The sequence below is a fragment of the Curcuma longa genome, chromosome 20 (assembly GCF_044706935.1).
Source record: "Curcuma longa cultivar G26 ecotype Majalengka, Jawa Barat chromosome 20, ITB_CL_G26_1.1, whole genome shotgun sequence".
NCBI classification, from domain to species: domain Eukaryota; kingdom Viridiplantae; phylum Streptophyta; class Magnoliopsida; order Zingiberales; family Zingiberaceae; genus Curcuma; species Curcuma longa.
Window position 1 is genome coordinate 4,914,546 of NC_133880.1, and position 27,949 is coordinate 4,942,494.

At 37.5% G+C, this 27,949-nt stretch overlaps 3 protein-coding genes and 1 long non-coding RNA gene across 8 annotated transcripts; 2 read left to right on the top strand and 2 right to left on the bottom strand.

Moving 5' to 3' along the window:
- Positions 1-305: 305 nt before the first annotated feature.
- Positions 306-2,622, bottom strand: LOC141813351 (small ribosomal subunit protein eS26-like). The gene is made up of 5 exons (XM_074701302.1): positions 2,573-2,622; positions 2,398-2,490; positions 2,152-2,236; positions 1,944-2,074; positions 306-589 (listed from the first exon to the last, which is right to left on the bottom strand). The coding sequence occupies exons 1-5, from the start codon at positions 2,573-2,575 to the stop codon at positions 506-508; spliced, it is 396 nt and encodes a 131-aa protein (XP_074557403.1). The 5' UTR covers positions 2,576-2,622; the 3' UTR covers positions 306-505.
- Positions 2,623-3,166: 544 nt separating this feature from the next.
- Positions 3,167-6,160, top strand: LOC141812889 (uncharacterized). 3 transcript variants are annotated; one of them, XR_012600360.1, is made up of 4 exons: positions 3,167-3,321; positions 3,430-3,606; positions 4,699-4,854; positions 5,985-6,160. It is a non-coding gene; the product is annotated as an uncharacterized LOC141812889 (long non-coding RNA). The 3 variants fall into 3 exon arrangements; XR_012600359.1 differs by having other exon boundaries at positions 3,167-3,311; XR_012600361.1 differs by lacking the exon at positions 3,430-3,606.
- Positions 6,161-8,203: 2,043 nt separating this feature from the next.
- Positions 8,204-18,339, top strand: LOC141813427 (ABC transporter G family member 42-like). The gene is made up of 23 exons (XM_074701395.1): positions 8,204-8,702; positions 9,642-9,851; positions 9,928-10,012; positions 10,092-10,251; positions 10,328-10,404; positions 10,483-10,536; positions 10,855-10,945; positions 11,064-11,365; positions 11,454-11,735; positions 11,825-12,141; positions 12,335-12,495; positions 12,641-12,750; positions 12,850-13,000; positions 13,546-13,701; positions 13,799-13,965; positions 14,351-14,683; positions 15,156-15,446; positions 15,538-15,621; positions 15,826-15,959; positions 16,101-16,328; positions 17,072-17,243; positions 17,394-17,648; positions 17,792-18,339. The coding sequence occupies exons 1-23, from the start codon at positions 8,296-8,298 to the stop codon at positions 18,068-18,070; spliced, it is 4,506 nt and encodes a 1,501-aa protein (XP_074557496.1). The 5' UTR covers positions 8,204-8,295; the 3' UTR covers positions 18,071-18,339.
- Positions 18,340-19,558: 1,219 nt separating this feature from the next.
- Positions 19,559-27,855, bottom strand: LOC141813994 (proton pump-interactor 1-like). 3 transcript variants are annotated; one of them, XM_074701998.1, is made up of 8 exons: positions 27,794-27,855; positions 24,268-24,640; positions 23,880-24,074; positions 23,611-23,790; positions 23,275-23,469; positions 20,840-20,938; positions 20,226-20,768; positions 19,559-20,139 (listed from the first exon to the last, which is right to left on the bottom strand). In XM_074701998.1, the coding sequence occupies exons 2-8, from the start codon at positions 24,634-24,636 to the stop codon at positions 19,828-19,830; spliced, it is 1,893 nt and encodes a 630-aa protein (XP_074558099.1). In that variant the 5' UTR covers positions 24,637-24,640; positions 27,794-27,855; the 3' UTR covers positions 19,559-19,827. The 3 variants fall into 3 exon arrangements, with proteins under 3 accessions (XP_074558099.1, XP_074558098.1, XP_074558097.1); XM_074701997.1 differs by lacking the exon at positions 27,794-27,855 and adding an exon at positions 27,608-27,637; XM_074701996.1 differs by lacking the exon at positions 27,794-27,855 and adding an exon at positions 27,107-27,144.
- Between the last annotated feature and the right edge of the window lie 94 nt (positions 27,856-27,949).

A 27,949-nucleotide genomic window follows, 5' to 3' on the forward strand; every position in this document is an offset into this window, starting at 1 on the left:
CTTCCAAATTTTTAAAAATATTTTGATAATTTTTCATATAAAAATATTTAATATATTTTTATAAGCATCATGGATCTCTAATTATAGCGTTCCAATATTATCATATAAGATTATGAAAGTAATTAAAAAGAAAACTATTAAAGATATCTTCATAGTTTAGACGTGAACTGATGTGGTTCTCCTAAATCTTATCTGAGACCACTTATGTATAAAGATGGTTCTCAGCATATGTTGTCTTGACAGTTGCTCAATTGTTCAGTTGGAGTTGAGCCATAACTGTTCCTGTAATTGTCGTGTGATACAAATTTGCTAAAAATAAACGCACGAGAATGACATTTTTCAGATAAGTAGTACAGAGTTCATACTGACGTTCAACAAACAAGGAAAGACACTACAAAAATAACCAGAAAGAAGAGGGAAAGTCGAAGTTTGATTAGAAATGAAAACTCATCAAATGCAAATTTTTTCTAGCAAACTATCAAATCCAACCCAAGCAAACCATTCATCATGGACGGGCAGGTCCGGGGCCGGATCCAGCAGCTCCAGCAGGGCGTGGTGGTCCTCCTTGGCCAGGCCTTGTCTGATCATCCTGCAGGAACACACAGGGAAGTTCATTGGAGTCAGGGAGTTTCGATCAATTAGAAACTTCTGTGACATTTCTGGATAGAGTAATGAGCGCATACTGAATTATACCAAACCAGATACCAATCAAATAATCATAAGGGTTATCCAAAAGAGAAACCACATTGAAAGGAGCACTCATTCTGAGATATATATAAGGGTTAAGTCACATGAAAAAGACTTCTAAATGCATTAAAGGTCTGATACTCATCATCACTTCAGAGCCACCATCTCCGCCTCAACTTTAACCAAATTAGCGCAATCTAACCTGATACTACACCCATCTCAATAGAACTCCAAACAATTAGATCGCATCAAACTTATTATTCACTCGAATTGGCCGAGCTCTTCCCAACCTAGCCTCGTTAGTTTCATTGGCAGTTCAGCTTACACAACTAGCTGCTACAGGCATATTTCCACGTCTGTTATAGGTTTGTCAATAACAGGATATAACATTGCATCTCACAAAAACACTGCTCGATTGATATTCTTAAGCAACTAATTGAGTCCATCTTAAATAATATTACCCCTCGTGATATGAAACCATGAAAAAACATAGATGATACGACTGAGCCATTGCTGGACAGAGCTATAAAAAAAGTGAAGGTAGAGATCTGACAAAAATAGATGACGCTGTCAGTTCTAAAAGATTAAAGATCCAAGATTGAGTTCATGTGCAGATATGGTAAGCCCATCCCTTTAAGACAACTGGATAATAAGGGAGATGAAAACATGAAAATGGCATCATTGAATTTATACTATGCAAATGATAGATAGCACTGTTAAATCTTTGGTAATGGGAGCAACTATAAAACTCCCACTACAAACATTTAGTTCAAGTGTATACAGTAAATGACCTATCAAAACACTCATATTTAACTTGAGAAATACTTCTAGTCATTGAAAGAGTTGGCAACAATAATCAACAGGGCGGCCATGAGGCACTCCTAATTGCACTAGTTGCATAGCAAGAAGTTGTGAAGAGCAAATGATTAATCGTTGAGGAATGGGATCCCTAGTAGCAAATAACCATGTTCTTAGTATGGATCTCTAAAAGGCATTTAAATTATACATGAAATTTTTATAGAATACTTGAAACAAATGTTTAACTAGCAGCTAATGAAGCACGAAAAGATTTCACCGCTGTCAAAAATGGATCCTTTAATACGTGATTAAATATACAAGTTAAAAGTGCACCTGCAACTTCATAGGAGTCATGCAAAACGAAAAACTGTGTAATTAGCAACTAAATAGGAATACAATAACTCAAGAAGAGTTCAGTCAAGCACATATAATAAGTGCAAAAGTTCTCAGAGAGGTACCCGTCGTCTGAAACGCTGTGGAGGCTCACGGTTCCTCCTATTGGTGCGAGACCTCACCCTTACAACTTTTGAGTGAATTGCACAAGACACGCAGTACTGCACCTTGATGTATAGCTTAGGCAGAGTGTATCCTGAAAATAATTCAGGAGATTTGAGTAGAATCAGCTTTGCAATTGCGGCCAAAAAATATTCAGGCTCTGGTGCTCACCGTCATATGCACAAGCCTCCTGCACGTCCCTCACGGCTGCCTGCTCCACAATGTTCCTCACAAGAAACCTCTTGATTGCTTTGTCCTACACCAATAATTAAGCATCAAATGAGTCGATATATTTACCAAAAACGCTTGAAAACCAAACTAAGGAACACAGTTAAAAATGCCGCATCGATTTTTTTCCATAGAGATCTCTGTGGGAACAAGAAATCATATTAAAATAGAAGGCCCAGCGGATGGCACCTTGGGGCAGCACTTTCCACAGTTGGAGCAGCGTATGAAGTTAACGTGGCCGCGGCCATGCTTGTTGCGCCCACCGTTCCTGCGTTTGAAAGTCTGCAGAAACGAGTACAAAAACAGATCCCGATGAGATCAAGAAGAAGAAGAAGAAAGAAGAAGACGAAATCCAGATCCGCACCATCTTCGGCGCCGACGATGGACTTTGCTTAGGGTTACGGCGAAGCAAGACGTATATATACATCCTACGCCTGCATCCTCGCCGTCCATCATTTATTGGACGGATATGACTTACGACAGATTCTAGGTTATCTTTTAGGATCCAGTCCAATTCGAATTGTAAATATGGAGTCGTTGCCTCGCATCACAGCCACCCATTTCTTGAAGCCCATTGCTTTGGATTTGGAGTTCCAACCAGAAGTCCAGAATCGGAATCGAAGTTTTAAATATTGGGGAAGATTTTTTTTTTTAAAAAAAACAAAAAAAAAATAAAATCCATATTTATATTTTATTAAAAAAACTAAATTCAATGAAAAATAAAATAAAATCTTTGATTATGACGGATCATATTATTATAATTATTTATAAACTAAAATTCAAGTAAATTTTATTTTTTTTATATGGGTATCCATTCTTAGATTTGATCCAATTATATACATCTGAACGGCTGGGATTGCATCACGACTGGAGCGAACGGCTGTAATTGCCAAATCTTTGGTATCGAACTCGTGATCTCTGATTTCGCTCGCTCGCTTTCTCTCTCTCGCTCGCTCGCTCTCACTCTCTCCCGTCGTCTCCTCGTTCCTCCCTCTGCTACTTCAAATCTCTGCTCGATTTCAGCTACACGGACACTGGATCTATTCTTTGGGACTTACTTCATCTCTCAATCACTCTCTTCGTCGGAAGGATCGCTTAATGAGGTTGTTTAACGTAAGTTGCTATTTGAATGAATGGAACTTCGGTGTTTTAGGGTTTTTTCATGATCGTCACCGTACCTTATTAGCTTTTTTATTTTTTCCGTCTCCTGTTCTTTGTCAGTTTGAGTGGGTTTCCTGGTGCTCTGACGGGATATGGAACTTAACAGTTGGACGGCATATTGGCTTTGTTATATGGTGCTATGGAGTTCCAAGTGTGATTTTGAATCTACTCCAACAGTTCCAAATCCACTCGCAAACTCTGATCTACCTCTTATTTTGCAAGATTCACAGTTCTATAGTAAGGGAGTAGTACTTTCGTCTTTATTATTGCTGCTGACTCGATGACATTGTTGAATGGCGACCATCTGTGATTGATCTCGGGGTACCCTAGCCAGAGTGCCTTTGAAAGTTCTACCCAATTGGTGCTGAAGTCAACCAACCTTTTCCTTAGTGCCTTCAATATTATTATATTAGCGACCTTAGTCTGGCCATTTAGTAAACCTCGACTCAATTCTTTATTTAAAATAATAATTCTTGAACTTTAGATTGCTAAATTGTGTTCCATTCACTGTCCTACTTTGGACAATCTTAACCAAATTATAATATTCTAAGGAAGTTCTCCATTTATTTTTTTGCTTATATTTTGAATCATCTCTATTTCTATCCAATTTCAAGAACTGGTCAATTTTAATCCTTGTGAAAAATATGTTGATTCCCTACTAGCTAAAAGGTCACACAATTAAGGGGTGTCAACTCCAAGGATCGAAGTGCCAAGCTATTCTGGTTGACACCGACGACACGTGAGACGACTTCAACACCAGAGTCGCGATGTGAGTTGACCTCAACACTGGAGCCCCTACAACTTCAATTCCCTAACATAACTTGTCATGATTTCTCGCTTCATCTTCCCAAACTTTAAGTGTTCTATGGTATCTTCATTTTAAGAGAGAGTTATGGGACAAGATTATGTACCTCTTTTATTTATCAAATAAACTCAGTCAATACCTCTATTGAAGATCCAATTTCAATCCTGAGAGTTGCATTGTCGAAATTTTTTGGTTGGTGCATAACTTCTTGTCTTTGTCAACTGTCTTATCAGGCTATTTTTCTATTTGTACGGATTTTTATTTTATTTAAGCAGTTGGACATCAAGTAATAGCTTCGCTACAGTTAGAGGGTAAGTGTTAAAATTACAAGTTTATATATCAGTGCTAGTATTGTATGTTTAGTTCCAAATGAGTATTTAGCAGTAGATGCTACATCAGTGTCATATGTACAGGTATAAATGTATTATTGTTCTCTTTTAATTGTGTAATATAATTTTATCTCTTTTGATTATATTACAGAAAAAAAAATTCTTTTGACCTTTGCCAAATGCATATTTTTTCAGGTAAGAATGAAGGCTATTTGTGTCTTGGAATCAATTTTGAGGAAAACAGATGATGAGCACTTCATTATTATAATTTCTTATTTTACTGAGAACAAGGAGTCGGTGATCAAGTGTACAGAGTTACCACAAGCTTCTTTGAGGGAAAAGGCAATCAAGGTACTCATCCTCTTATGATTACTTATCCTCTTTGTGGGAAAAGGCAATTAGTTGTCATCCCCTCTGGAACTGGGGTTCAATACAATAATCTTTACTGCTCATTAATACTACCAAAGCAGAAGCTTTGGATTTTTTTTTTGTTGCGTTTGTGTTTGTTCAAATATCTTTCAACATTAAGTTTCTGCCAGCAGGTACTGACATGAATTCAAGTTTATTGTAGTAAATGCCTCCAAAATATATTTACAAAACCTCAGTGTGAATTTTCCCTAGAGAATGAATTAAAGCTCTGGAATCGAGCTTGGTCACTAAGTCCCAGAAGATTGTTTACAAGGCCATACACACACTTCCCCAAATAAGCAAACCTGAGACTGCATTCATACATCTCTTGCAGCTTGCTTGCCATCTTCAAGTCTTCACTGAATTGGCCAAGAGTCGGGCTCCTAGGTCTTCCTCTGTTTGCCTAAATGTTGCACCACCTCTAAGACTTCCTCTGCTTGCCCAAAATTCATGCTTTTAGGAATTCCAATGCCTAAAGGCCACACCAGAGGACTTCCTCTGCTTGCCTAGAAGTTGCAGTTCCAGGACTTCACCATTTATCCAAAGGCTTTGCCTCTAGAACTTTCAGTCCATTAGATGTCTAATATCATTTTCTCCAGTATCAAATAAATTTCATGTGCGACCTGTCAAGTGCAAACACAATGCATAGGCCAGATATATAAGTAAACCTAACTTAAACATCTTGATCAAACCAATTGGTTTTGGACTGGATGACCTCATTGCTGAGTTGATAAAATGTGAGCTCATGAAAAATTTAAGAATATTGAATTGTCCTTTTAAAACTTGTTTTAACAAGTTTAATTAAACATCAAAAGTTTATTTGTGTCATTGATTTGCTATTTAGAAACAGACAAGGTACATTTTCTTGTTCATTATTTTGCTGATTATCTTACAATTTTATTTCAGAACTTTTTTCTCATATCTATCATAACATGGTAATAGCTGCCTGGATCATGCGTTGACGGAAATATGTAGAAAACTGCAATTTTTTTTGCGATAGAGACATTGGAATTCATTATGCAAATACCTTTAGCCACTGCTTCTAGATTTTCTATCTAACAACGAATCAAGAGCTCTTTCTTTTGATGAGGTCTTAAAAATCTTCTGAATGGTGAGCTTTCTTCTGGAGCAAGAGAAGAGATACCTGAGAGAAAATCAACACCTGTCCCTGTTGCACATATGCCTGACTTAATTAATACAGGTGATGATTTTGATGATTTTGGCAGTCAAAGATACAGTATATGTTGGGATATAATAGCTCATGTTGAAAATACATGAAAAAGATGTTGAAATTATAAGATAAAAAATATCTCTTTATTGGTATGAGGTCTTTTGAGTAAAATTTAAAAACAAAATCATGAGGGTGTGGGTCCAAAATGAACAATATGGTACGGGGTCCGTTGCACGGCTGCTATGTCCGCATGGCTCGATCCTTAAAATCATCCTCGTCGATCTTCCACCGCCGGCGAAAGAGGTCTCTCATTAGCCATCGACTTGCTCATTGTCGTTTTGAGAGATCTTATCATCGTGGAGATTAGGACACATGAAAGATCCAATAAGAACACACAACACAAGATAATCCTCTCAACTACCACAAAATAATCTTAATATATTAAACGCTTATTCATTAGCCACTTTCCAAACCTACCAAATATGCTTCTTCTTTTCTTCACTTTCTAATTATTTTTTCTTTGGCCCTGTTGACTTGAACGCTTGAATATCATTTTGTTTCAACTATAGAAATGAATAAAATGAAAGCACGAGTCCTGAAAAAGAGTCAGAAAATATTAAATCAATTATCCATAGTTTTATTTTACATCAAGACTCCCCTCAAATCTTTAATTAAAAAAAATAAATAACTTTTTTATTTTTAGAAAATGATCTACTTATTTTTTTTTCTTTTTTAGCTAAGAGACTAACTCAAACTATAATTTGGGAAGTTAGTTTATAATTTAATTTAATGAGCTACGAGTCCAACAGCTAAGAGACTAAATCAAACTAGAAATCACATTAGTTAATTAGATAAATGAACTCTCTGTGCTCTTCCTAACCATTATTGTCCAAAGTAGTTGGATCAAGCAAACCAATTTAAAATAAATAAATAAATTGACTCGATCTTAAGTTTAATTTATGACCTTATGTTGAATTAATGATTTCATATTGACGCAAAACATATGGTATATTTATAATGCAAGTAATATTGTTTCAAATTTATTGAGTACTAATTCGATTGGTTCATGGGACTGTAATGTAAATAATATTATAAGTGTAAATATATTATTGCAAAGGAAGACTTAAATAATAAATGAATTATTTTGAGTTGATTGTTAATTTTATAAAGTTTAAATTTTAATAAAATTATTATTATTAAACTTTTAAAGTCATAATAAATATATCATTAGGTTGCAATGAATTCGTCAATTTTAGATGCCATATTCAAAAATAATTTAGTGCTCTATATTGATTGATAGACATCTTCTCATTTTTCATACTTTTCCTTCCCCTCTTTGCCAATATTTATTCCGTCATTAATTAGAGATTAAAATTTTATTCAATCATTAATTTAGTGAGCAAAAATTAATTCGATCGTTAATTTAACCTCCAAAAATCTATTCAATTGTTAATTTTGCAATCAAAATTTATTTGAGATAAAAATTTATATTTGATCATTAATTAATGATTGAATTAAAATTTTAAGGTGGCGAATTCTATCTTTTGTAGAAAAGTGAATGATCGTTTTCTTGTATCGTACATAGAACTAAAGTCTTGCACTAGTATACTATCCATAAGTTAAAAAAAGTGATTTTGAAAGGAGCTAGTCGAATGTAAACTAGACTAATCATAAATATTATTTTAACACATTAAAATGTTTAAACTCTACACCATCTTAAACTTCAGAAAAATATTTAATTAATTTTGAGTTGAATGAATTTTAGAAAAAATATCATATTATTTTGTTAATTTTCAAATTTTACTATATTTTATCATTTCAACGAATCAATTAAACGCACAAAGTGTAAAGCAAAATAAAGCAATATTTTTTAAATAAATAATTATTACCTAAAATTCCATTACTTTTCCTTAATTTGCCATGTTTTTCAAATCATAGCTATTATTTCAAATATACGTATCCACCTACTAAAGCTACTGACCGGTTCACCCAAATTCCTAATCTTCGACCCACCAACCCCGGTTTTAATGCTGTCCGAGTCAAAATCGTCGGCTTCTTCTCGCTCGCCATATAAATTCAGCTTCCATGGGGCAAACGACCACTCCCAAACTCCTCCTCCGCAGCCCGCTCAGCTCCCGTCTCCAAACCTTTGCAATCCGACACCGCGGCGATCGAGCTAGGGCAGATCCGTGGGGGTTGGTGGCTGATCGGCGATGGAGAGCGTGGAGAAGGTGTGGGACTCGGGGCGGCGGGCCAGCCGGAGCCTGAGCCGCAGCATCAGCCGCGGGATGAACATGGGCAGCTGGGGGATGGAGGACGTGTTCTCGCGCAACAGCACGCGGGGGCGCTCCGGCGGCAGCCGCAGCGGCGTCGACGACGACGAGGAGGCCCTGCGGTGGGCCGCCCTCGAGAAGCTGCCCACCTACGACCGCCTCCGCACCGGGATCCTCCGCTCCGCGGCGGCGGATCCGGGCGAGGAGCGGCGCCAGTACCACCACAGGGAGGTGGACGTGCGCAAGCTGGGCATCGCCGAGCGCCAGGAGTTCATCGAGCGCGTCTTCAGGGTCGCCGAGGAGGACAATGAGCGATTCCTCAAGAAGCTCCGCAACCGGATCGACAAGTAACCATTTCCAAACCCTCCCTCCTCCAGTTTTTTTTTTTGTTTCAGAACAATCCATTTCGAAATCAAACCCCAAAAAAAAAAAAAAAGAAAGAAAGAAACGTGGTCAATATTTTAATGATAAAAGACATTAGGGCACAGATCTTTTTGGTATCATGTGCAAACGAATCAGTACCAAATTTTATGCCTTTGAAAAAGTTCCACTCCAGAGCTGTTTCACACCACAAAATCGTGGACCTGTTCCAACAACCACTTGCATCTTATCTCTCCTTTTATTATTATGGTTCCTATTGTTTCCTTCTTTATGATGAGCAGCACATAATTATCCAACAGAGAGTGTATATTGCCTCCTTAATTAGGTTGATGGTCCATTTGTTTTGCTAACTTAGTTGGGTTAATTCATGAGCTTAACATCTGTCCTCTAATCATGCAACTTTGCCCTGGAGCGAGTCCTTTCATGAATAACTTTGCTCCTAGCACTTTCCCCATCGTTCATTGGGTCTTTTCCCCCCAATTTTCATCACTTCTTCTACACTCAAAGCTACTTTGTTGTGTGAATTATTAATTGAGTAGTTTATTAGTAATTAAGTAGTGAGTTTTAGTTAGGACAAGATTATACAGCACTGTTTTTTTTTCTATCTTTTTAATCTGTATGTTCATATGTATTCTAGCGTCTAGCAGTTTTCCTTCAAATAATTCAGAAAAAACACAATAGCTACAGTCAAAAATTTATTGTTGGAAGAGAATCCAAATGCATACAAACTAGAAAAAAAGTAGATAGTGGCTACCTATGGCAGTGATGGGATCTCAAATTTGATTGGATACAAAAGTTGCTCTCCTAAGTTGACAAGTGAACCCATTGATTTGGTCTTCCCCTCTGAATGATCTTTCAAAGTAGTTCAATTACAGTGAAATTAACCACAGAGACTTTTGACGCAGGGTCGGCATCCAGTTACCAACCGTAGAAGTAAGATTTCAACACCTAAACGTGGAGGCCAACTGCCATGTCGGAGACAGAGCTCTGCCGACGCTCACCAATACAGCCAGAGACATCGCCGAGTCCACCCTCTCCCTCTTGGGCATAAACCTCACCAAGAGAACCACCCTCACGATCCTGAAGGATGTCTCAGGAATCGTAAAGCCCTCGAGGTGAGCAGATCATGCACGCTGATGAACTATGTAACCGTAGTCTTAAATAATAACTTCCTGTGAACTTGGATTTCAGGATGACACTTTTGTTAGGCCCTCCATCATCTGGGAAGACCACCCTTTTGTTAGCTCTAGCCGCGAAGCTCGACCCAACTCTGAAGGTTTGGTGTCAGATATCCTGCACGTCTAGTTTACTTCTGAAATTAGCGATCAGATTAAACCCCAACCTTTCTCTGGCAGGTTACCGGAGAGGTCACATACAACGGGCACAGGTTGGACGAGTTTGTGCCACAGAAAACTGCAGCATACATCAGCCAGAACGACGTCCACGTCGGGGAAATGACTGTCAAAGAAACTCTCGATTTCTCAGGAAGGTGCCAAGGAGTAGGAGCCAGATACGGTAGGGTGCCCATTAATGAGCCAAAGCAACTTTCGTGTTCTTTTCATAGCTGTGTGTCATTAATGGCTTTGCTTAGATCTTCTTTCGGAACTCGCAAGGAGGGAGAAAGACGCAGGAATATTTCCAGAAGCTGAAGTGGATCTCTTCATGAAGGTTAATTAAGTTAAGAACCATTTCTACGATCGAACAGGCAATAATTTGATAGTAATCTTAAATTCCCGGAAATTTCAGGCCACAGCGATTGAAGGAGTGGAGAGCAGTCTGCAAACGGACTACACTCTCAGGGTACGCACGACACGTTTAGTTGCTTGTCAGGAAATGCTTCTTAAGCGGTCAAAGTGGTAGTTAGACTCATCTCTCAGTGCTAAATGCCAAGCCACTTGTCAGAAAGAGGCATTCTTCCAATAGGTTCGCTCGAGTTGACAGGATTCGTCCGTAATTGACCTAGTCAACAACAATTAAATGGGTGGGGTCCAGCAGTTTTCACCAACCCAGCCTCAAATAGCATGTGTTGAAATATATTTAAATTTTTAATATTAATTATTATATTTCTATGTTTTTTTTTTGTCTTCTAACTTTCAATATATACATTTATATTATCAGATACTTGGATTAGACATTTGCGCCGATACGATCGTAGGGGACGAGATGCACAGAGGCATTTCGGGAGGCCAAAAGAAGCGTGTCACAACAGGTTTACCTTTAAACGACTCCTTAATTAATATTTAAATTTGAAATTAACAGATTAAAAAAATAATTATAAATTTTGAAATGAGGATATTTTTTTTTCTGAAAATAAATTGTCGTGGCAGGGGAGATGATCGTGGGGCCGACGAAGGTGTTGTTCATGGACGAGATCTCGACGGGGCTGGACAGCTCGACCACCTACCAGATCGTGAAATGCCTGCAGCAGATCGTCCACCTCGGCGAGGCGACCATCCTCATGTCGCTCCTCCAGCCGGCCCCCGAGACCTTCGACCTCTTCGACGACATCATCCTCCTCTCCGAGGGCCAGATCGTCTACCAGGGCGCTCGCGACCACGTCCTCGACTTCTTCGCCTCCTGCGGCTTCCGCTGCCCCGAACGGAAAGGCACCGCCGACTTCTTGCAAGAGGTACCGAACTACTCTACTCACTTCTCGATTCGACATCGACCGGTGAGTAGTGCCTTTACGAGTGATACTCCACTCCGTCCGTGAGTAGGTGACGTCGAGGAAGGACCAGGAGCAGTACTGGGCGGAGAAGCAGAAGCCATATCGCTACATTTCGGTCTCCGAGTTCGCGCAGCGATTCCGGAGATTCCACGTCGGTCTTCGCCTCGAGAACGAGCTCTCCGCCCCCTTCGACAAGGCCCGCAGCCACAAGGCCGCTCTCGTCTTCTCTAGAAAGTCCGTCTCCTACTCGGAGCTGCTCAAGGCCTCCTTCGGCAAGGAGTGGCTACTCATCAAGCGCAACTCCTTTGTCTACATCTCCAAGACGGTTATGGTACTACCCTTTTGTTCTTTTCGCGAACCGAGCCCGATCCTCTCAGCGATGCTACTTTGTACTCAAGCCTTTCCTTTCTTTGCTTGAAGATTGTCCTGGTGGGGTTCATAGCCGCGACCGTGTGGCTGAAGCCACGCATGCACTCAAGGAACGAAGACGATGGGTCCGTCTACATAGGGGCGCTTTTGTTTGGCTTGATCGTGAATCTCTTCAATGGTTTTGCGGAGTTGTCAATTGCCATCGAGCGTCTGCCCGTATTCTATAAGCACAGGGACCTCCTCTTCTACCCTGCATGGGTTTTCACCTTGCCCAATTTTCTCCTTCGGATACCTATATCAATCTTGGAGACCATTGTTTGGACTCTTATGACCTACTACACCATAGGGTATGCGCCAGAAGCAAGCAGGTACAAAGCTTCTCGAAGACTCTTTTCTTCTTTTCTTTTCTTTTCTGTGTTTGTGTGTTAAGTCATACGCTATAATTAGCATCCCCAAGGATTTCATCCTACTTATTTAAATCGCTTGGGTCATTTTCAAAAAGTAACCTCGTTTTGAGCTTTACAATGCTTTAACTAATGATCACCTCTTTTCACATTGTAGATTCTTCAAGCAGATGCTACTGATATTCTTGATTCAGCAGATGGCAGCAGGCATGTTCAGAAGCATTGCTGGCCTTTGTAGGTCTATAATCATATCCAACACCGGTGGGGCACTTTCTGTTCTCATCATGTTTGTTCTTGGAGGCTTCATTCTACCAAAAGGTATTTGTCTACAACTCTTCTTTTGGCCATGTGTAAACACTTGATGAACATAGTGTAAATACATTTAAAGTAATCATGACATCCAATTGACACTTTTTTGTTCCAATTCTTCATCCAACTTATGCCTCGTTTTTCTGTTCTATAGGAATGATCCCAAATTGGTGGATATGGGGATATTGGGTTTCACCACTTACTTATGCTTATAATGCTTTGGCCGTGAATGAGTTTTTGTCTCCAAGGTGGATGAACCGACAGGTAACCATTAATTTGCACTCACTTCTATATCTATTTCAAAGATATGATGTTGATTTTGTTTCTTATAAATGACCACGAGCTCTATTTATTTCATGCTAGGTATCAAATGGTAGACCGCTAGGAAGAACAATCCTACAAAATGTCAATGTATTTGCAGAGGAAAGATGGTACTGGATTGGAGCCGCTGGACTTCTTGGGTATAGCATCATCTTCAATGTCCTATTTACAGTGTGCCTGATGTTTTTGAATCGTAAGTCCTTATCCATCTAGCTGTATAAATTATTCAAGCAGCCTTTTTATTGTATGCTGAAAGCAAAGTCACCATGATTAAGGCGAATTGGTAGCCTCACCTTGTTAACAACTTACAAATATCTGCACTAATGATCCAACTGATCTGATCAGAATGTATGTATTTTTCTTCAGTCGAATAAGATTTTAATTCAAAAAGGAAAGAATCAACTTGATCCAACATTAATTGAATTATAAAATTATCTGATTCATAAATTTAAAAACTAAAACTATTTTTTCAACCCAATTTACCTCTAACTTAAAGATAAAGAATTCCAAAAAATCTAAAAATTCAAAAAGTTTGAAACTCTTTGAGTATTTAGCTTGTCTGTCAAGGTTTAATTTTACTTTTCCAATCCTATAGAACCTAAAACAGTTGTTCTGATTTGACCCTTCTGATATGTATGTTTTGCTTATGGTGCAATATTATTGTTGCCAATTGAACTAAATTATTAGAGAGAAGGTTAGTTGCTCAAACTGAGCTGATCACTCTCTAATTTGACATAGCTATTGGAAAACCGCAAGCCGTTATATCTGAAGAAACAGCAAGGGAAATGGAAGAAGTCGAAGACGAAGTAAAGGATTTACCACGACTAAGAAGGATGAGCTCTAAGAATGAGTCTTTACCTCACGCTTTGTCAAAAACAGATGGGAACAACACCAGTATGTAGACAATCCACCCATAAATTTCCAACTAAACTTTACCACGATTTGCAATATTGATGCCTTGTTTTTATTTTAAAATGATCAACTATGACAGGTGAAGTTATGATGATGCGAATGAATCCTAGTCACTCAAATGGATATAATCATGAAATGTCCATCAATGCAGTCACGAATGTTGCTCCCAAGAGAGGAATGGTTCTTCCATTTACACCTCTTTCCATGACCTTTGACGAAGTCAATTACTTTGTCGATATGCCTCCAGTGAGTTTCTATCTTTAACTTGTATGCTTTTCAAACTTTCTATGGTCAAGAAAATATTTAGAACTTGCATATTTGCAAAATAAAAGATCAACACAATACCTCTTTAAACATTTTATTCTCTTACGTGTGCAACTATTAGTTCCATCCATCTAATAAGCTTCAGTTGATCACCCAGCTGCTACCAATTAACTGAAGCTTTGAAAACTATGTTTTGCTTTTTTTCAATTAGTGATTGTGACCTTGCAAGTTGTCTAAATGTTCCTTTCCATTGTCCTTGGCAATGCAAAATAAAACAAAGTCCAATCAAAGCAAACTTAAGAGTGTGTCATGTTAGTTGAATGCAATTTTAGGTCTCAATTTTAAGATATAATTTACTGTTCTTTAGGAAATGAAAGAGCAAGGAGTCACAGAAGATAGGCTCCAACTGCTAAGAAACGTGACAGGGACTTTTAGACCAGGAGTCTTAACAGCACTTATGGGAGTCAGTGGTGCTGGTAAAACCACCCTCATGGATGTTCTGGCTGGAAGAAAGACTGGTGGCTACATTGAGGGAGACATCACAATCTCAGGGTACCCAAAGAAACAAGAGACTTTTGCAAGGATTTCTGGTTACTGTGAGCAAAATGATATCCACTCACCTCAGGTGACAGTCCGAGAATCCTTGATATTTTCTGCTTTTCTCCGCCTTCCACAAGAAGTCACTGTTGAAGAAAAAATGGTAAGACTAATTCTTCCCCTTTTAAATTTCTACATCTTCATATTAAACCATAATCTTGACTCCTGAAATCATACATAAATTATCTAGGACCTTGCAGTATAGCACAAAGTTTGCAGTTACTGATCACTCGATCAAAGCAATAGTTTAGGAGCATTAATGTGGATCAGTTCTTATCTACTTGCTGACTTGGCTATGAGGGGGTCTTAAGTCATAGTATTAATGAACTTGTTAGACATAAATATACAAAATGGGCCATTAATTTTTGCCCATTCATCAAATCTAAGAATGTTCTGCTTACTTTTGCTCTCTTCCTCACTCCTTTCCTTCCCTTTTAAATGAATAAATTTATATTTTGTAAATTACATCCTTGCTAAAAAAGGTATGTATTAAATATCCTTCACAAGCATTGTATGTGTGTGTACTGAGGTTGGTACTGAGAATGCAAGGAATTAAAGGTCTTCCTTCTTTCCAGAAATTTGTTGATGAAGTGATGGACCTAGTGGAGCTTGACAACCTGAAAGATGCCATAGTGGGTCTTCCAGGAATCACAGGGCTTTCCACTGAACAAAGAAAGAGACTGACAATAGCCGTAGAGCTTGTTGCTAATCCTTCTATCATCTTCATGGATGAACCGACATCTGGTCTTGATGCAAGAGCTGCAGCCATTGTCATGAGAACTGTGAGGAACACAGTTGACACTGGAAGAACTGTTGTTTGCACAATCCACCAACCAAGTATAGATATATTTGAGGCATTTGATGAGGTATACATCATGTAGCTAATAATAGATGACATCTTGTGTAGAATATATGCCTGTTTACATGCTAATAAAATAAACCTTGTTACTGAAACAGCTTCTGCTAATGAAAAGAGGTGGGCAAGTGATATACTCTGGACCTTTGGGGAGAAATTCTCATGAGATAATCAAATACTTTGAGGTACAAACTCATATATAAACATCTGACTGTTTATTTTTTCTCTTGAAGTTTCAACTTAGTTTATAATTGTTGTCCAATTTGCTGCATTTATCATTGCAGCCTCTCATGATATTAATTTTAAGTTAAATTCCTTATTGCCTAGCCTTCCATTTGAAGTAATGAACAACTTTTAAAGAATATCAAATAATAATTTGATTGTTTCAGGCAATTCCTGGAGTACCAAAAATCAAGGACAAATATAATCCTGCGACATGGATGCTTGAAGTTAGTTCAGTTGCTGCTGAAGTACGTTTGGGAATGGATTTTGCTGAGTATTACAAGTCATCAAGTCTATTCCAGTGAGTGAAATGCAACCTTTATATTACTACTTTGTTAAACTACTGCACCATTACTTTCTTTTAACCATTGCTTTAGTAATTTATAAGGTGCACATATTAAGTAATGCTGATTGCATTGTTTTAATTGCAATTTATGATCAGGCACAACAAAGCATTAGTGAATGAGCTCAATAAACCAGCAGCAGGAACAAGCGATCTATATTTCCCTACAAAGTATTCGCAATCATCATGGGGACAGTTCAAAGCCTGCCTCTGGAAGCAGTGGTGGACTTACTGGAGAAGCCCTGATTATAACCTTGTCAGATTTTTCTTCACCTTGGTCACTGCTGTACTGTTAGGGTCCATATTCTGGAGGATTGGCAAGGAGAGGTAAATACATCAATAACACTACACCTTGTTGTTATGTGCTTCTGGAATAGAATGGGAGTTGATTTAAAATTTTCTTTCATTCTAATTCATAACCCAGACCATTCAGTGCTAGGCATAATAATAAGGGACAGCAAAACAAACATCTTTTCACCCTTTCTTTGAACTTTAAGGTGTATGAAGTCTCATATTCGACCAAACCTGCAAGATGATAGAGACTCAACTTAATTTAGACCAAAGGTTGATCTAAGTCAATGTAATTCTTCCTTGAAATGCAAAGTGGTTACAGATCAAATCTTAGTTACTGTACTAGATCAGAGCATGAGACTAATGCAGTGTTTACTTTTGGGGAGGGAAAAGAAAAAAAGGAAAATAGGCATTGAAATTTGTGTTTTTTCAATAATATGCTAATGTGTGAACAAAGGATTGGTTAAGAACAAACATTGGAATCTGTGATATGCATTGAGATTTGTATTTTTCCACTGATTTCAATTCTTTCTGTCAATGTAAACACAACATAAATCCTGCCTCATTCCTAGCCATTGATACAAGTCCTTGCTTGTTTTAAGCCTGTTTGACTATTGCTTGAAGTTTTTACAGTTTGATGGTTTCCAGCAAATATTTAACATACTATACCAGGTCATGAGTTCCTATCCTGGCTAATAGAAAGATTCTTAGGTTATGCATCAATGCACATAGTGCTTTATGTAGATACAGATGCATCAATTGTTTGCTTGATGATGCAGGGGTGATTCTAACAGTCTTAGAATTGTCATTGGAGCCATGTATGCTGCAGTTATGTTTGTCGGTGTCAATAACTGTGGGACAGTGCAACCACTTGTCTCAATCGAGAGGACTGTCTTTTATCGGGAACGGGCAGCTGGAATGTATTCAGCCATACCATATGCTCTATCTCAGGTAAGAGTCCTGTGTCAATTTTCCTAAGATAAGATGCTCTCCAGAAAAAGGAGTACTATTTTATCAATTGAACAAATTGATATTAATCCATTATTTAGGCATTTAGACACAGAAAAACACTTAATTGAGCAAATGCATAAAACATTGCAGGTTCTTGTGGAAATACCATATGTGGTCGTTCAGGCAATGTACTATGCTGTTATTGTATACTCCATGATGAGCTTCCAATGGACTGCAGCAAAATTCTTCTGGTTCTACTTCATCTCCTTCTTCTCTTTCCTATACTTCACTTACTATGGAATGATGACCGTCTCACTCACACCAAATCATCAAGTTGCTGCGATCCTTGCTGCCACATTCTACTCCGTCTTCAACCTTTTCTCCGGCTTTTTCATTCCTCGACCAGTAAGTCTCTCTTGCTCAGAAATTGTTGCTTCTGTTGTCACAGTTGATTCTGATTTGGCCAACTGACAATAGTTTCATTGCCACACCACCATGATTTTGATTGCGTAAACATGTATTTGAATTGATCAATGTCTGGATTGCAGAGAATTCCCAAGTGGTGGGTCTGGTACTACTGGATTTGTCCACTTCAATGGACTGTTTATGGACTCATAGTAACCCAATATGGTGATTTGGAACGTCCGATCGACGTGATAGGATCAGGAGCTCCATCTTCTCAAAGGATCAAAGACTATATCAAGGACTACTATGGATACAACCGTGACTTCATGCCTGTTGTTGCCATCGTGCTAGTTGGCTTTGCAGTCTTCTTCGCTTTCATGTTTGCATTCTGTATCAAGAAATTGAACTTCCAGCAGAGGTAGGAGATGCAATAGGAAGTAGCAAACCAAAAAACAACGATTTTGCGAGCAGCAGCAATGGTGAATAGAGGGTCCACCTTTTTTATATCAAAGGTCAGGAGCCAAAGATCTCAGGATTATGTAGGTGTGCTTAATTCTTTTCTTCTGCTACTAGTGTAGATATACACGGTGCAATTAGACATGATTATAAGGCATCCAGAGTAATTAAAGCACACTTATCATCGCTGTGAATAGTATTTTTGGATAATAAAGAAGGATCTTCTCAAGTCGTATATTTGAGAAAGTTGTTCAGTGTAAGACTAGGTTCCTAAACTAACTCTTCCTTCTTACAAAAATTTACATTAACGTCAATAGAATTCAATGACCCATAACTGAGTTTACATAGCACTCAACTTTTTTCAGCCTCTGTTAATTATGTTTTGCAAATTTGCAGATAATCTAATAGGGTGAATATAAGCTCCCAGGTATTTAAAAGGCTAGAAATCCCCTTTAAATCCTAAGAAAGTTCTGATTTTGTTCACAATACTTTGGCTAATTTTGGCCCAAACGAAAATCTTGATCTTTTGATTACTGAGATTCAAAGCAGGTTCACGCATGTGATCGATTTGATTTCACAAAAAAATTTTATCGATTCAATTTTATAAAAAATTTTCATCATCATCAATAATTGGACAATGTTTCATGGAGGAACAAAGTTGGCTAATGGTTTGGTATTGAAAATGGCGGCGTGGTCACATTTAGACGAAGTTAGTCGTTCAAGAAGGCGAAGTTATGTTGCTTTGTTTAGGTAACTAAGTGGATTGATCTAGCTGGGAAAAGTAAATAAAAGTTCGATCCAGATGGAGTTCCCAATTCAGACACTTGGATAAGTTATCTTGAAATTTCGAATTAAGATCACAAATAATTAACAAAAAGAGTAAGAGTAATATGGATAAAGGTTTAAAGTCTTGAAAAGTATCAAGTTTTAATTTTTGATTGAAACAATCTGACATTACTATATAATATTAAGATTTATTAAAAGTTTTATTCATTTTTAAAAAAAAAATAGTTAAAATATGATTAAATTATATAGGTTTAAGTATTAAAAATCAAACCAAAGCAACAATTCAACTGGAAAATCTCAAAGCTAAATTGATTAGAATTAATTTAGTTTAAAGATTGATGAAAAACCTAATTACCTTTTTAATACATCAATTTTTATAAGATCAGTTCAATTTTATCATTTTATCATGGACCTATATTGTTAAAATAATCTTCTTTTTTTTTATCAGATTACTCACATGTCGATCGTTTCATGTCTTCTCATGTGCCAATCGATCGGTGGGCAGAAGAAAATAGATCGACTCCTTCAGCAGACTGCTCGCATGCTGGTCATCTGGTGCCTTTTCGCCCTGTGGCAATTGGCATTGTCAGGAAGCTTTGAACCATGGTAGTCTGTATGCTGTAAACAGGAAGAAGATATAGGAAGAATTATGGAAACTAATCATTGGAGAAAAAAAAGGTTATATTCGGTTTTCCAATGAGATGAAAAAAGAATATCAAATTCAATGGGGGGATGGATACATGCAGCTAAAAGAAGAGTTCATAAGTTTACAGTATTCGATGCCTTAAGAGTAGAGCAGCAGGTGATGTTTTGACTAGAGAAAGATTACTTGGGGATGGTGAAAGTATAAAGCCGAGTCGAGTCGTTGCTATGTTATCCCATCTGCAAAACTGGTGCATAACTTGAGGGAATGATCTTTGATGCTATCTCCTCACTTTCAAGTGGAAGACAAGTAGTAGTATGCCACGGCTGATGATAGCACCGCAGCTACTGCAGCAGGTGCAGCCCATATCCAATAGGATGGGGCCTTTTTCCTTTTCAGCATGATCTTAGGAACCTGACCTCTTCCAGTTGGTCGGTTTCTGAATCTAGCATTTTCCTTCTGTCCCTTGCTCCTTTCTGCAACTGGAGTATCGGTCTCGACGGTAACTTCTTCGGGTTCTGAAACCTTGGATTCAACTTCTGGCTCCTCAGTGGGTGCATCAGGTGCTGATCCCCCAGCCTTCTTCCTAAGCCTCTTCTCTTTTTCCTATCAAATTTCAACAAAATGCAATTGGTTTCAGACACGAGCAAGGGTGAGAAAGAGTATCACAATTTTCACAAACGAAAACATGCCTTTAATTTCTTTTCAGATTCCTTTTGAGCTCTAACGGCTGCTTTTGCTGCTGCTTTCTCAGCTTGCTTCTTCTTTCTTTCAAAGGCCAACTTAGCCTTTGCAATCTCCTCTTCTCTCTTCATCTCCTTCAGTTTTGCAGCATCAATCTCATTTGGCTTTGGAGTCTCCTGAGGTTTCTCAATTGCTGGTGAGTCGGCAATGCTTGTAGGATCTTCAGCTTTTGCTCTTGATTCTACTACCTTGGATGATTTCTTAACGTTGGTTTCTTGCGTCTTTTTGTTGGGAATAACATCCTGCTGTAGCAAATGTATATCCTCTGTTTGTTTGGCATTCACCTTAGCTGGTGTGGCCACCTTCACTGGCGCAGCCTCCAGATCTCGTGTTGTTGGTCCCTCAACTGGAATGATTGGCTTTTCATCAGGGTTCCTCATCCTTCCATCCCTGCTCAATTGCCTGCTATCAAGTGATGACAAAATTCTCTTCTCATAATCTTCTCTGAATGCCTTTTCACTGCTGCTCCATTCGGACATAAATTTCTCAACCTAACATAGAGAAGATAAACATAAGAAATCTGAATGTAGCAGTCGAATGATAGATGAAAATTGGCACACACCTCACTATACACGAAGTCTTGGAGTGATGTTATATCCTTCTTTGCAGCCAGATCCTTAGCACGGTTTACAACAGCACGGTTTTGGAAGAAGCAAGAATTCTGGAGTACACAGAGAGAGATGGTTAAACATTTTGTACTACCAACCTCATTTTACAAATTAGCAACTGGTTACTGTATGAAATCTACTGGGTGTCAATCCTTAACCCCCACCAACTCTCTTAATTCCAATCATATTAATTATATATTTGAACTCAGTAAACAAAATCACAAAATTTTTTGAAGGTAAATAAGTTCCAGCAGAGTGAAAAGGCTTAGTGGGATACCAAAAAATGAGCAGAAGCCAGAAAGAAACATGGATGACAGAGAGAGAAAATGGCAAATCATTCATGCTCGTGGCTTCAAACAATTGAGTTGAAGCTACTACGGTCAGTGTCACTAAGATAACTCCTCTAGGATGAATACCAACTGGGCATGATGCCCTAATATTTTGCTTCAACTCTCCTTGTATAGATCAACACCCAGGACATCCTTCAATGGAGAAGCTAAATGCATAACACCATATACACCTAAATAAGTGGTTTGGCTACATAAAAGGCAGCCCGGTGCATCCGCCAATGCATGATCCCGATGAAGAATCTATTATATGCAACCACATCTTGTTTTGCAAGAGATTATTTCCGAAACTTGAACCCGTGACTTTCAAGTCACACGGCAACAACTTTAGTACATACAATTAATAAAAAGAACAAAAAGCTCTAGTGTTGTCTTAGGATAAGGTCTCATTCACTTGACACCTCACTTAACTAGAGTATACAATTAATAACTCACCTCAAACACGTCAGAAACTCAGTGAATTCTCCAAGGAAGAAATTCCTATCCTAATTCCCATGGCACCTGCATGGTCGCCGACGCCCAAGACGGTTACTGTAGCCAAGAACTCAAGTCATGAAACTTCCTCTAAAACCTAAGTTGGAAGACCACATAAATAGATTGTTGGTTGGTTCTCTTTGTAACAGGGGTATTCCTGCAAGCTCTGCACGGGGCCAGTACAACATCCAGGTTGCACCTGTAAGGGTGAGCTAGGAAATAACCTGCCAAGCTGATGTGACTGCCAAGCAAGCTTGAAACACGGAATTGGATAGCACGGGCATCCCACTTGTTGATCAACACAAAGTGCTTACCGTAGAAAGATTACTAAGTACTGCAAACAATGATATAAATTTATCTCATACTAAATTAACCTTATCCTAACCCTCTAACTTATTATGAAAAAAAAGAAGATTACGATTACTTGAACAATAAATAATGAACTTGCCTTATCTATCTACAATCAAGAAAAAAAATCAATGATTAGTGTCCAAGATTGTGAGAAATACAGCCTAGACTCAACTATCAAAGATCTCAACTAAACAAAGATCATGATATGAGAATAATACTAATAACCCCTTTGCATCACAGTCCACTAAATACCAAGATTATAAACATGAAATGCAGAAAAAATGGGGAGCTAGAAGTTTTAAATGTCATAGAAATAAGTGGATTCTCATGCAAGGCAGCAATGGGCGAGCAAATATAGTCAATCTCATGAAAACCTAAATTCCTTTTACTTGTTTCTTCTGAACAAAGCCCAATCACTAAACTATAGTTCTATAATGTCTTCTGTCATGGCAATTGGGAATATTAATTCAACTAATAGTAACTCAAAAAAAGAGCGATGAAACACAAATTAGAACTTGAAGACCAACGACAACCAAGATACTCAACATTCCAATTGTTGGTAACTGCAAAGCCAAAATCCTAAAAGTTCGGTTAAAGCCTCTATAATGCAAAGCTTCAAAATGATAAAACACCTCAGGGATGAAGAAACCAATTCATAAATCAATGAAAACTAAGAAACAAGTAACAGATTAAAACATTTAAAATTCATTTGTACAATCTCTTTAGTTGTGAAATATATCAATTTAGCTCGATGGAATCTATTACTCTGACAAGCACCTTAAGGAAAAGTACAATACTACAATGAATTAAATTAATTGATAAAGCAACGTGCCAAAATAGTTGTTTCAATTTACTTGAGCAGATTGTGAAAGCATAGGAAAGATGAACTGGGAAAAAAACGCCCAATAGTTTAACCACTTTACAAGGTATGTTTTTAATGTTGTAAATTGCAAGGATTAATGTAAACACTTATGTTGCATGTATTCAGTTTTATGCATGTTACATATAGGATGTGTTCTATGTTTTAAATTAATATAGATGTCCATATATAAAGTAGTTCAACCGCTTACCACTTGTGTAAGATTTTAAACCTTGATTATAGTGAGTACCAATATGGTAAGAGTTAGCATGTCAAGATGAATATGGATTACAAGTAAATCTAGAATATGATTATAGTAGTAATCTGTGCAGTTGCAGATGTACATATAAACTCATACCACTTCATCACGAGATTTTCTTAACTCCACAAGAGTTTCAAATGCCTTGTTTCTTTTCTTGTTGATATTTTCCAATTCCTCTTGTAAGGAACTAATCTCATCATCAATAACCTTGAGTTCATCTTCAAGGCTTTTGATTTTCATACGAATTGCTTGTTTCTCCTTTTTGACTCCACCAATGTCATCATTTATCAGCTGTGAGCACACAATCAAAATAAATAATATTAATATATGTCTCTAATCAAGAACAACTTCCAAGAACACTAAGACCACTCTGGAGAGATTAATCATCCGAAAGTTGTATACGTAGTAGTCAGGGAAATATCTGCTACTTACTTTGACCTGGTCTTGAATAGCTTCTTTATGACCAAAAGAATCTTGAATCTTAGCCTTCTCGCTAGCATTAGAAATAACCTTATCTCTTGTCCCTTCAAGCATCTTTATTTCCTTAATCAACTGTTTTTCTTCAACCAAACTGAGACTCTCATGCTGCATACGGTAGTTCAAGCTATAAATCTGTCTCATCAAAAGAGAAAGAATCAGGTTAACAACACCCAATGTAAAATATTGATCTAGAGAAAAATACCAATAAAGTGAATATTTACAAGATCATTGAGCTCTTCCTCCGAAGAACATAAACCCATGCCCCTTTCCCTCACAGCAATATTTGCATTACGTAGCTTTCCAAGGGCGTCTTGAAGTGGTTCCATTGACTTTCTCTTTTCATCCATAATCATTCGATACTGTTTGTCCTCAGCAGTCAAAGGCTTTAATTGCATAATCACATTTGACCTCTCGGACTGCAATTAAAGTATTAAATACAAATAATATTTGAGATTAATTTATCCAATCTTCTCATGATTATCTCAAAAAGCCACCAGGTCAAAACTGAAAAACCTACTTAAAGTGAAATAATAATTTGGAAGACAATAAAGAATAGAGAAACAGAGACAAAAAAGTAAAACACCAAATAATAAGGATGCATGATGATACCCTTTTTGCCTTTAATGCTTCTGTAATCTGAAACCTGGTTTGGGTGCACTTAGTGACCTCTCTGTCAGCATTGTCAATCCTTGCCTTAAGTTTAGGGTCTTCAAAGGTCCTAAACCTAACTAAATAGAAATTATGAACTTTCTTTTCAGCAGGCCACTCTTCCACAGCATCCTTTGGAAAATTTGCATCGACTGATTGATCCCCTTCTTTAGCTTCTCCGTTGGCTACATTGGTTCTTACTAATTCCTGTCCATTGCCATGTTTAGTCTCTAGCTTGCTTTCTTTTATGGCAACGAAAGAGTTGTCCCCTTCAGTTCCTTCATTGATATTTTCTTGATTGGTATCATGCCCAAGGATCTCCATTACCATGATTCTGCCAAAGTTTAAATGGATTTTCTTAGTGTGCATCTTAAAATCCTACCCGTGAATACTGAATAAAGTAAGTAAAAATGATATTGAAAAGAAAATTTCAAAACGATGTATTGCTCCCACTGGAACACATTATACTCAAAAAAACATATGGATTCAAATAATCTTTGGATTGGTAAAAAATCCAATATAAGAAGGAACATAACCAACATGGTCAAAACTATCTTTTATACAACAATAATAACAATCAAATCTTATCCCATTAGGTGGGATCGGCTATCAACGTCATTGAGCTCTATCCCCTACTATATCATCATTTATATTTAAATAAATTTTATTTTATTTTATTATTTCTAACAAGTCTTCTTTGATCTTCCTCGTTTGATGTGCACATTTGTCATAGTTTCACATTGTCTGACTGGAACATCTATTGATCGTCTACATACATGTCCGTACCATCTTAAACGTGTCTCCCAAAATTTTCCTTCAATAGATACAACCCCAACTTTCTTTCTAATATTTTCATTTCTTATCTTGTCCATCCTCGTATATCCGCACATCCACTTTAATATCCTCATCTCTGCAACTCTCAATCTTCAGCTCATATGCTCGAGTCATAGCCCAACATTCAACTCTATATAACATAGTAGGTCTAAATGCCATTTTGTAAAACTTTCCTTTTAGTCTTAGAAGTACTTTATGATCACAAAGAATATCTATCGCTCTTCTTCATTTCAACCATCCTACTTGTATTATATATAAGATATCTCTCTCAATCCCTCTATCATTTTACAAACATGATTATAAATACTTCAAACTCTCAATTACATATAACTCGTCATCTCTTATCTTAACAATTATTTCATTACGTCTAATATTACTAAATTTAAATTTCATATATTCTATCTTTACTCTACTAAACAAAAACCTTTCACTTCTAGCGTTTTCCGCCATGATTTGAGTTTACCATTTACTCCTTCATATGTCTCATCTACCAAAACAATATCAAAATTACCTTTTATAGTAAGTACAGAAACTTATCTTTATTGTTTTCATGATATCCTGCAATAATAGAAATACTGACAAATAATAAATTGTAGCTGGTTTTTTATTGTTCTTATTTTGTTTCTCTAGATAAATTAAAACAAACTAAAGTGATCCTTGGTCAATCTTGTCTGAAGACAAAGAATTGTCATTGTTTTCTACAGAAGATGTTCACCTCTACACGCAAAATCAAGAGACTATCTGCCTGGAGTAATGCTAAATTACTAATTATGTAGTAGCAGCTACTAAGTTCCCAATTTAAACTTGTATACCACTATAACTAGTTCCAACTTCATAAAAAATGCTTTTACCACATGAAATGGTAAATGATAATCACAAATAAATCTGAAATATTAGTCATCACAAGTTTTAAAAAAATCTCCAAACAAACATTCAGAATTGATCGATGTTATCTATCAAAACAATTGAAACAGTCAGGGACTAAGAACCAAAGAAACCAGAGGATGAAGACTGACTGAAACATGCTATCTACAATTGAATGACAGTTTTATGCAAATGAAGAGACCAAAGCCAAATTATACAAGATCAGCACTCAAGCAAGACTCTTTAGATTGGAAGAAACTAAATTATGCATGATTTCTAATTCTGCATGTTTTCACACGACATGATTTTAGATGCATGAACTATACAGGCAAGAAAACCAATGTGCTTGGACTATAACAGAAAACAATAACAATGAGAATAATATATCTGATTATGCATGAGGAATCAAGATTCAACTAGAGGGTACTGTTCAACATTCAGCACATAATCATAGTGATAAAGTTCAATGAAACCTTAAATGATTAGCTAGTAATATGAATGCCATGAACAAAAAGAAGGTTCAGACAGACAAAATGACTATTCAATAAGCTACATATCTCAAATTCAAGGTGTAACACAAGATAATCCTGCAAAAGAAACCCTGAATGGACAGTTCAATTTACTCCATCAGTGAAATCTATTTGTTTATAATCAGATTATGCTAACATTCAATTGTGAAGCACGTGACAATCAGGAGGACCAAGGATTCCTGAACAGATTACCAATGTAATCAATAAGAACTTCTTAGTGAAACAAAAGACACCAAAAACAACATTAAAATGCATCATCATGAAGAATACTCTAAACCAAAGATCAATTCGATATAAAAGCAAGTAGTTGGGGATGACCAATAAACAGTTGATCATAGCATTTGGTAGAATATAACAATTTTCTTCCAATTATAGCAGTCTGTCATTGTAAGAAAGCTAACAAAAAAAAGGCATCAACAACAAGGAAGGGGTTAGAAAGCTAAACCAGAAAACAAAGTTTGATTCCAAGATGTTGCAACAAATGATATTCTGAAAAACAGAGATCTTAATGGATGGATAGTACGGTTTACAACAATAGTATTTCCAGCATACTTAAGTGTAATAAAACATACTTTGCTCTAATAGGACTCGGCATTGTCCAAAGTATCATGCTATTCAATCATGTGAGCAGGAAAGAAACAATCAGCCACATGCATGAACAGATTATTCATATGGTGGTAGAGAGAACAAAGAGAAGGCCGAGAATTGAGCGGACATCAAGTCGCCTGGCCTGATTTTTGGAAGAAACCGTCGTTATACTGGAAATTCAACACAAAATAGGGAACATTTAATTGGAAGAACAAACACAAATACAATTATACGGTCCAGTGTATAGAGAACGTCCCCAGATTTGATATCCTCCTTTTTCACCCAGAATCCAAAGATCGAAACAAACCTCATAATCAATCGAAGACTCAACCCACAATTCTCTCCCAACAATAACCAAATCAGATGAAATCACGCAAAAAGCCCCCAACAATCAACAAGGAAACGAAGCCACGAAATCAAAAAGAGAAAACACACTGCCTGCGATCGATCTACAAGCAGATCAGATCGTCGGAAGAAGAGGCTACCTGAGAGATGCAGATCGAGACGAAGCGATCGAGATCGAAGAGAAGAGAAGAAGAATTGGAGACGAAGGATCCCTAATTTAGCTGGATCGAGAGCGGAGATCGCAGGCGCAATGGATTTGGTTATAATCACGGCAAGGAGATTTCCATTTCGACGACCTCGAGGCGCGACGTGGAAGAAGAGGCTACCTGAGAGATGCAGATCGAGACGAAGCGATCGAGATCCAAATCTCTCAGTAGAAGAGAAGAAGATCCTCGCGTTGGCGTTTAGAAGAATTGGAGACGAAGGATCCGACGTCGCGGAGACGTAGCTTAGCTGGCCCTAATCGAGAGCGGATGGATCTC

Bases quoted from the DNA above. Each gene is read 5' to 3' on its own strand.
- LOC141813351 (XM_074701302.1), bottom strand. The intron at 2,237-2,397 runs GTGCCATCCGCT...TTATTGGTGTAG, and splicing joins GTGGAAAGTGCTGCCCCAAG to GACAAAGCAATCAAGAGGTT. The intron at 590-1,943 runs GTACCTCTCTGA...GTGTTCCTGCAG, and splicing joins CACAGCGTTTCAGACGACGG to GATGATCAGACAAGGCCTGG.
- LOC141813427 (XM_074701395.1), top strand. From the start codon at position 8,296: ATGGAGAGCGTGGAGAAGGTGTGGGACTCGGGGCGGCGGGCCAGCCGG. The intron at 9,852-9,927 runs GTGAGCAGATCA...CTTGGATTTCAG, and splicing joins GGAATCGTAAAGCCCTCGAG to GATGACACTTTTGTTAGGCC. The intron at 10,946-11,063 runs GTTTACCTTTAA...TTGTCGTGGCAG, and splicing joins AAAGAAGCGTGTCACAACAG to GGGAGATGATCGTGGGGCCG.
- LOC141813994 (XM_074701996.1), bottom strand. From the start codon at position 27,144: ATGATACTTTGGACAATGCCGAGTCCTATTAGAGCAAA. The intron at 20,769-20,839 runs GTGTGTGCCAAT...TCTCTATGTTAG, and splicing joins AAGACTTCGTGTATAGTGAG to GTTGAGAAATTTATGTCCGA. The intron at 20,140-20,225 runs GCATGTTTTCGT...GAAATTTGATAG, and splicing joins AATCTGAAAAGAAATTAAAG to GAAAAAGAGAAGAGGCTTAG.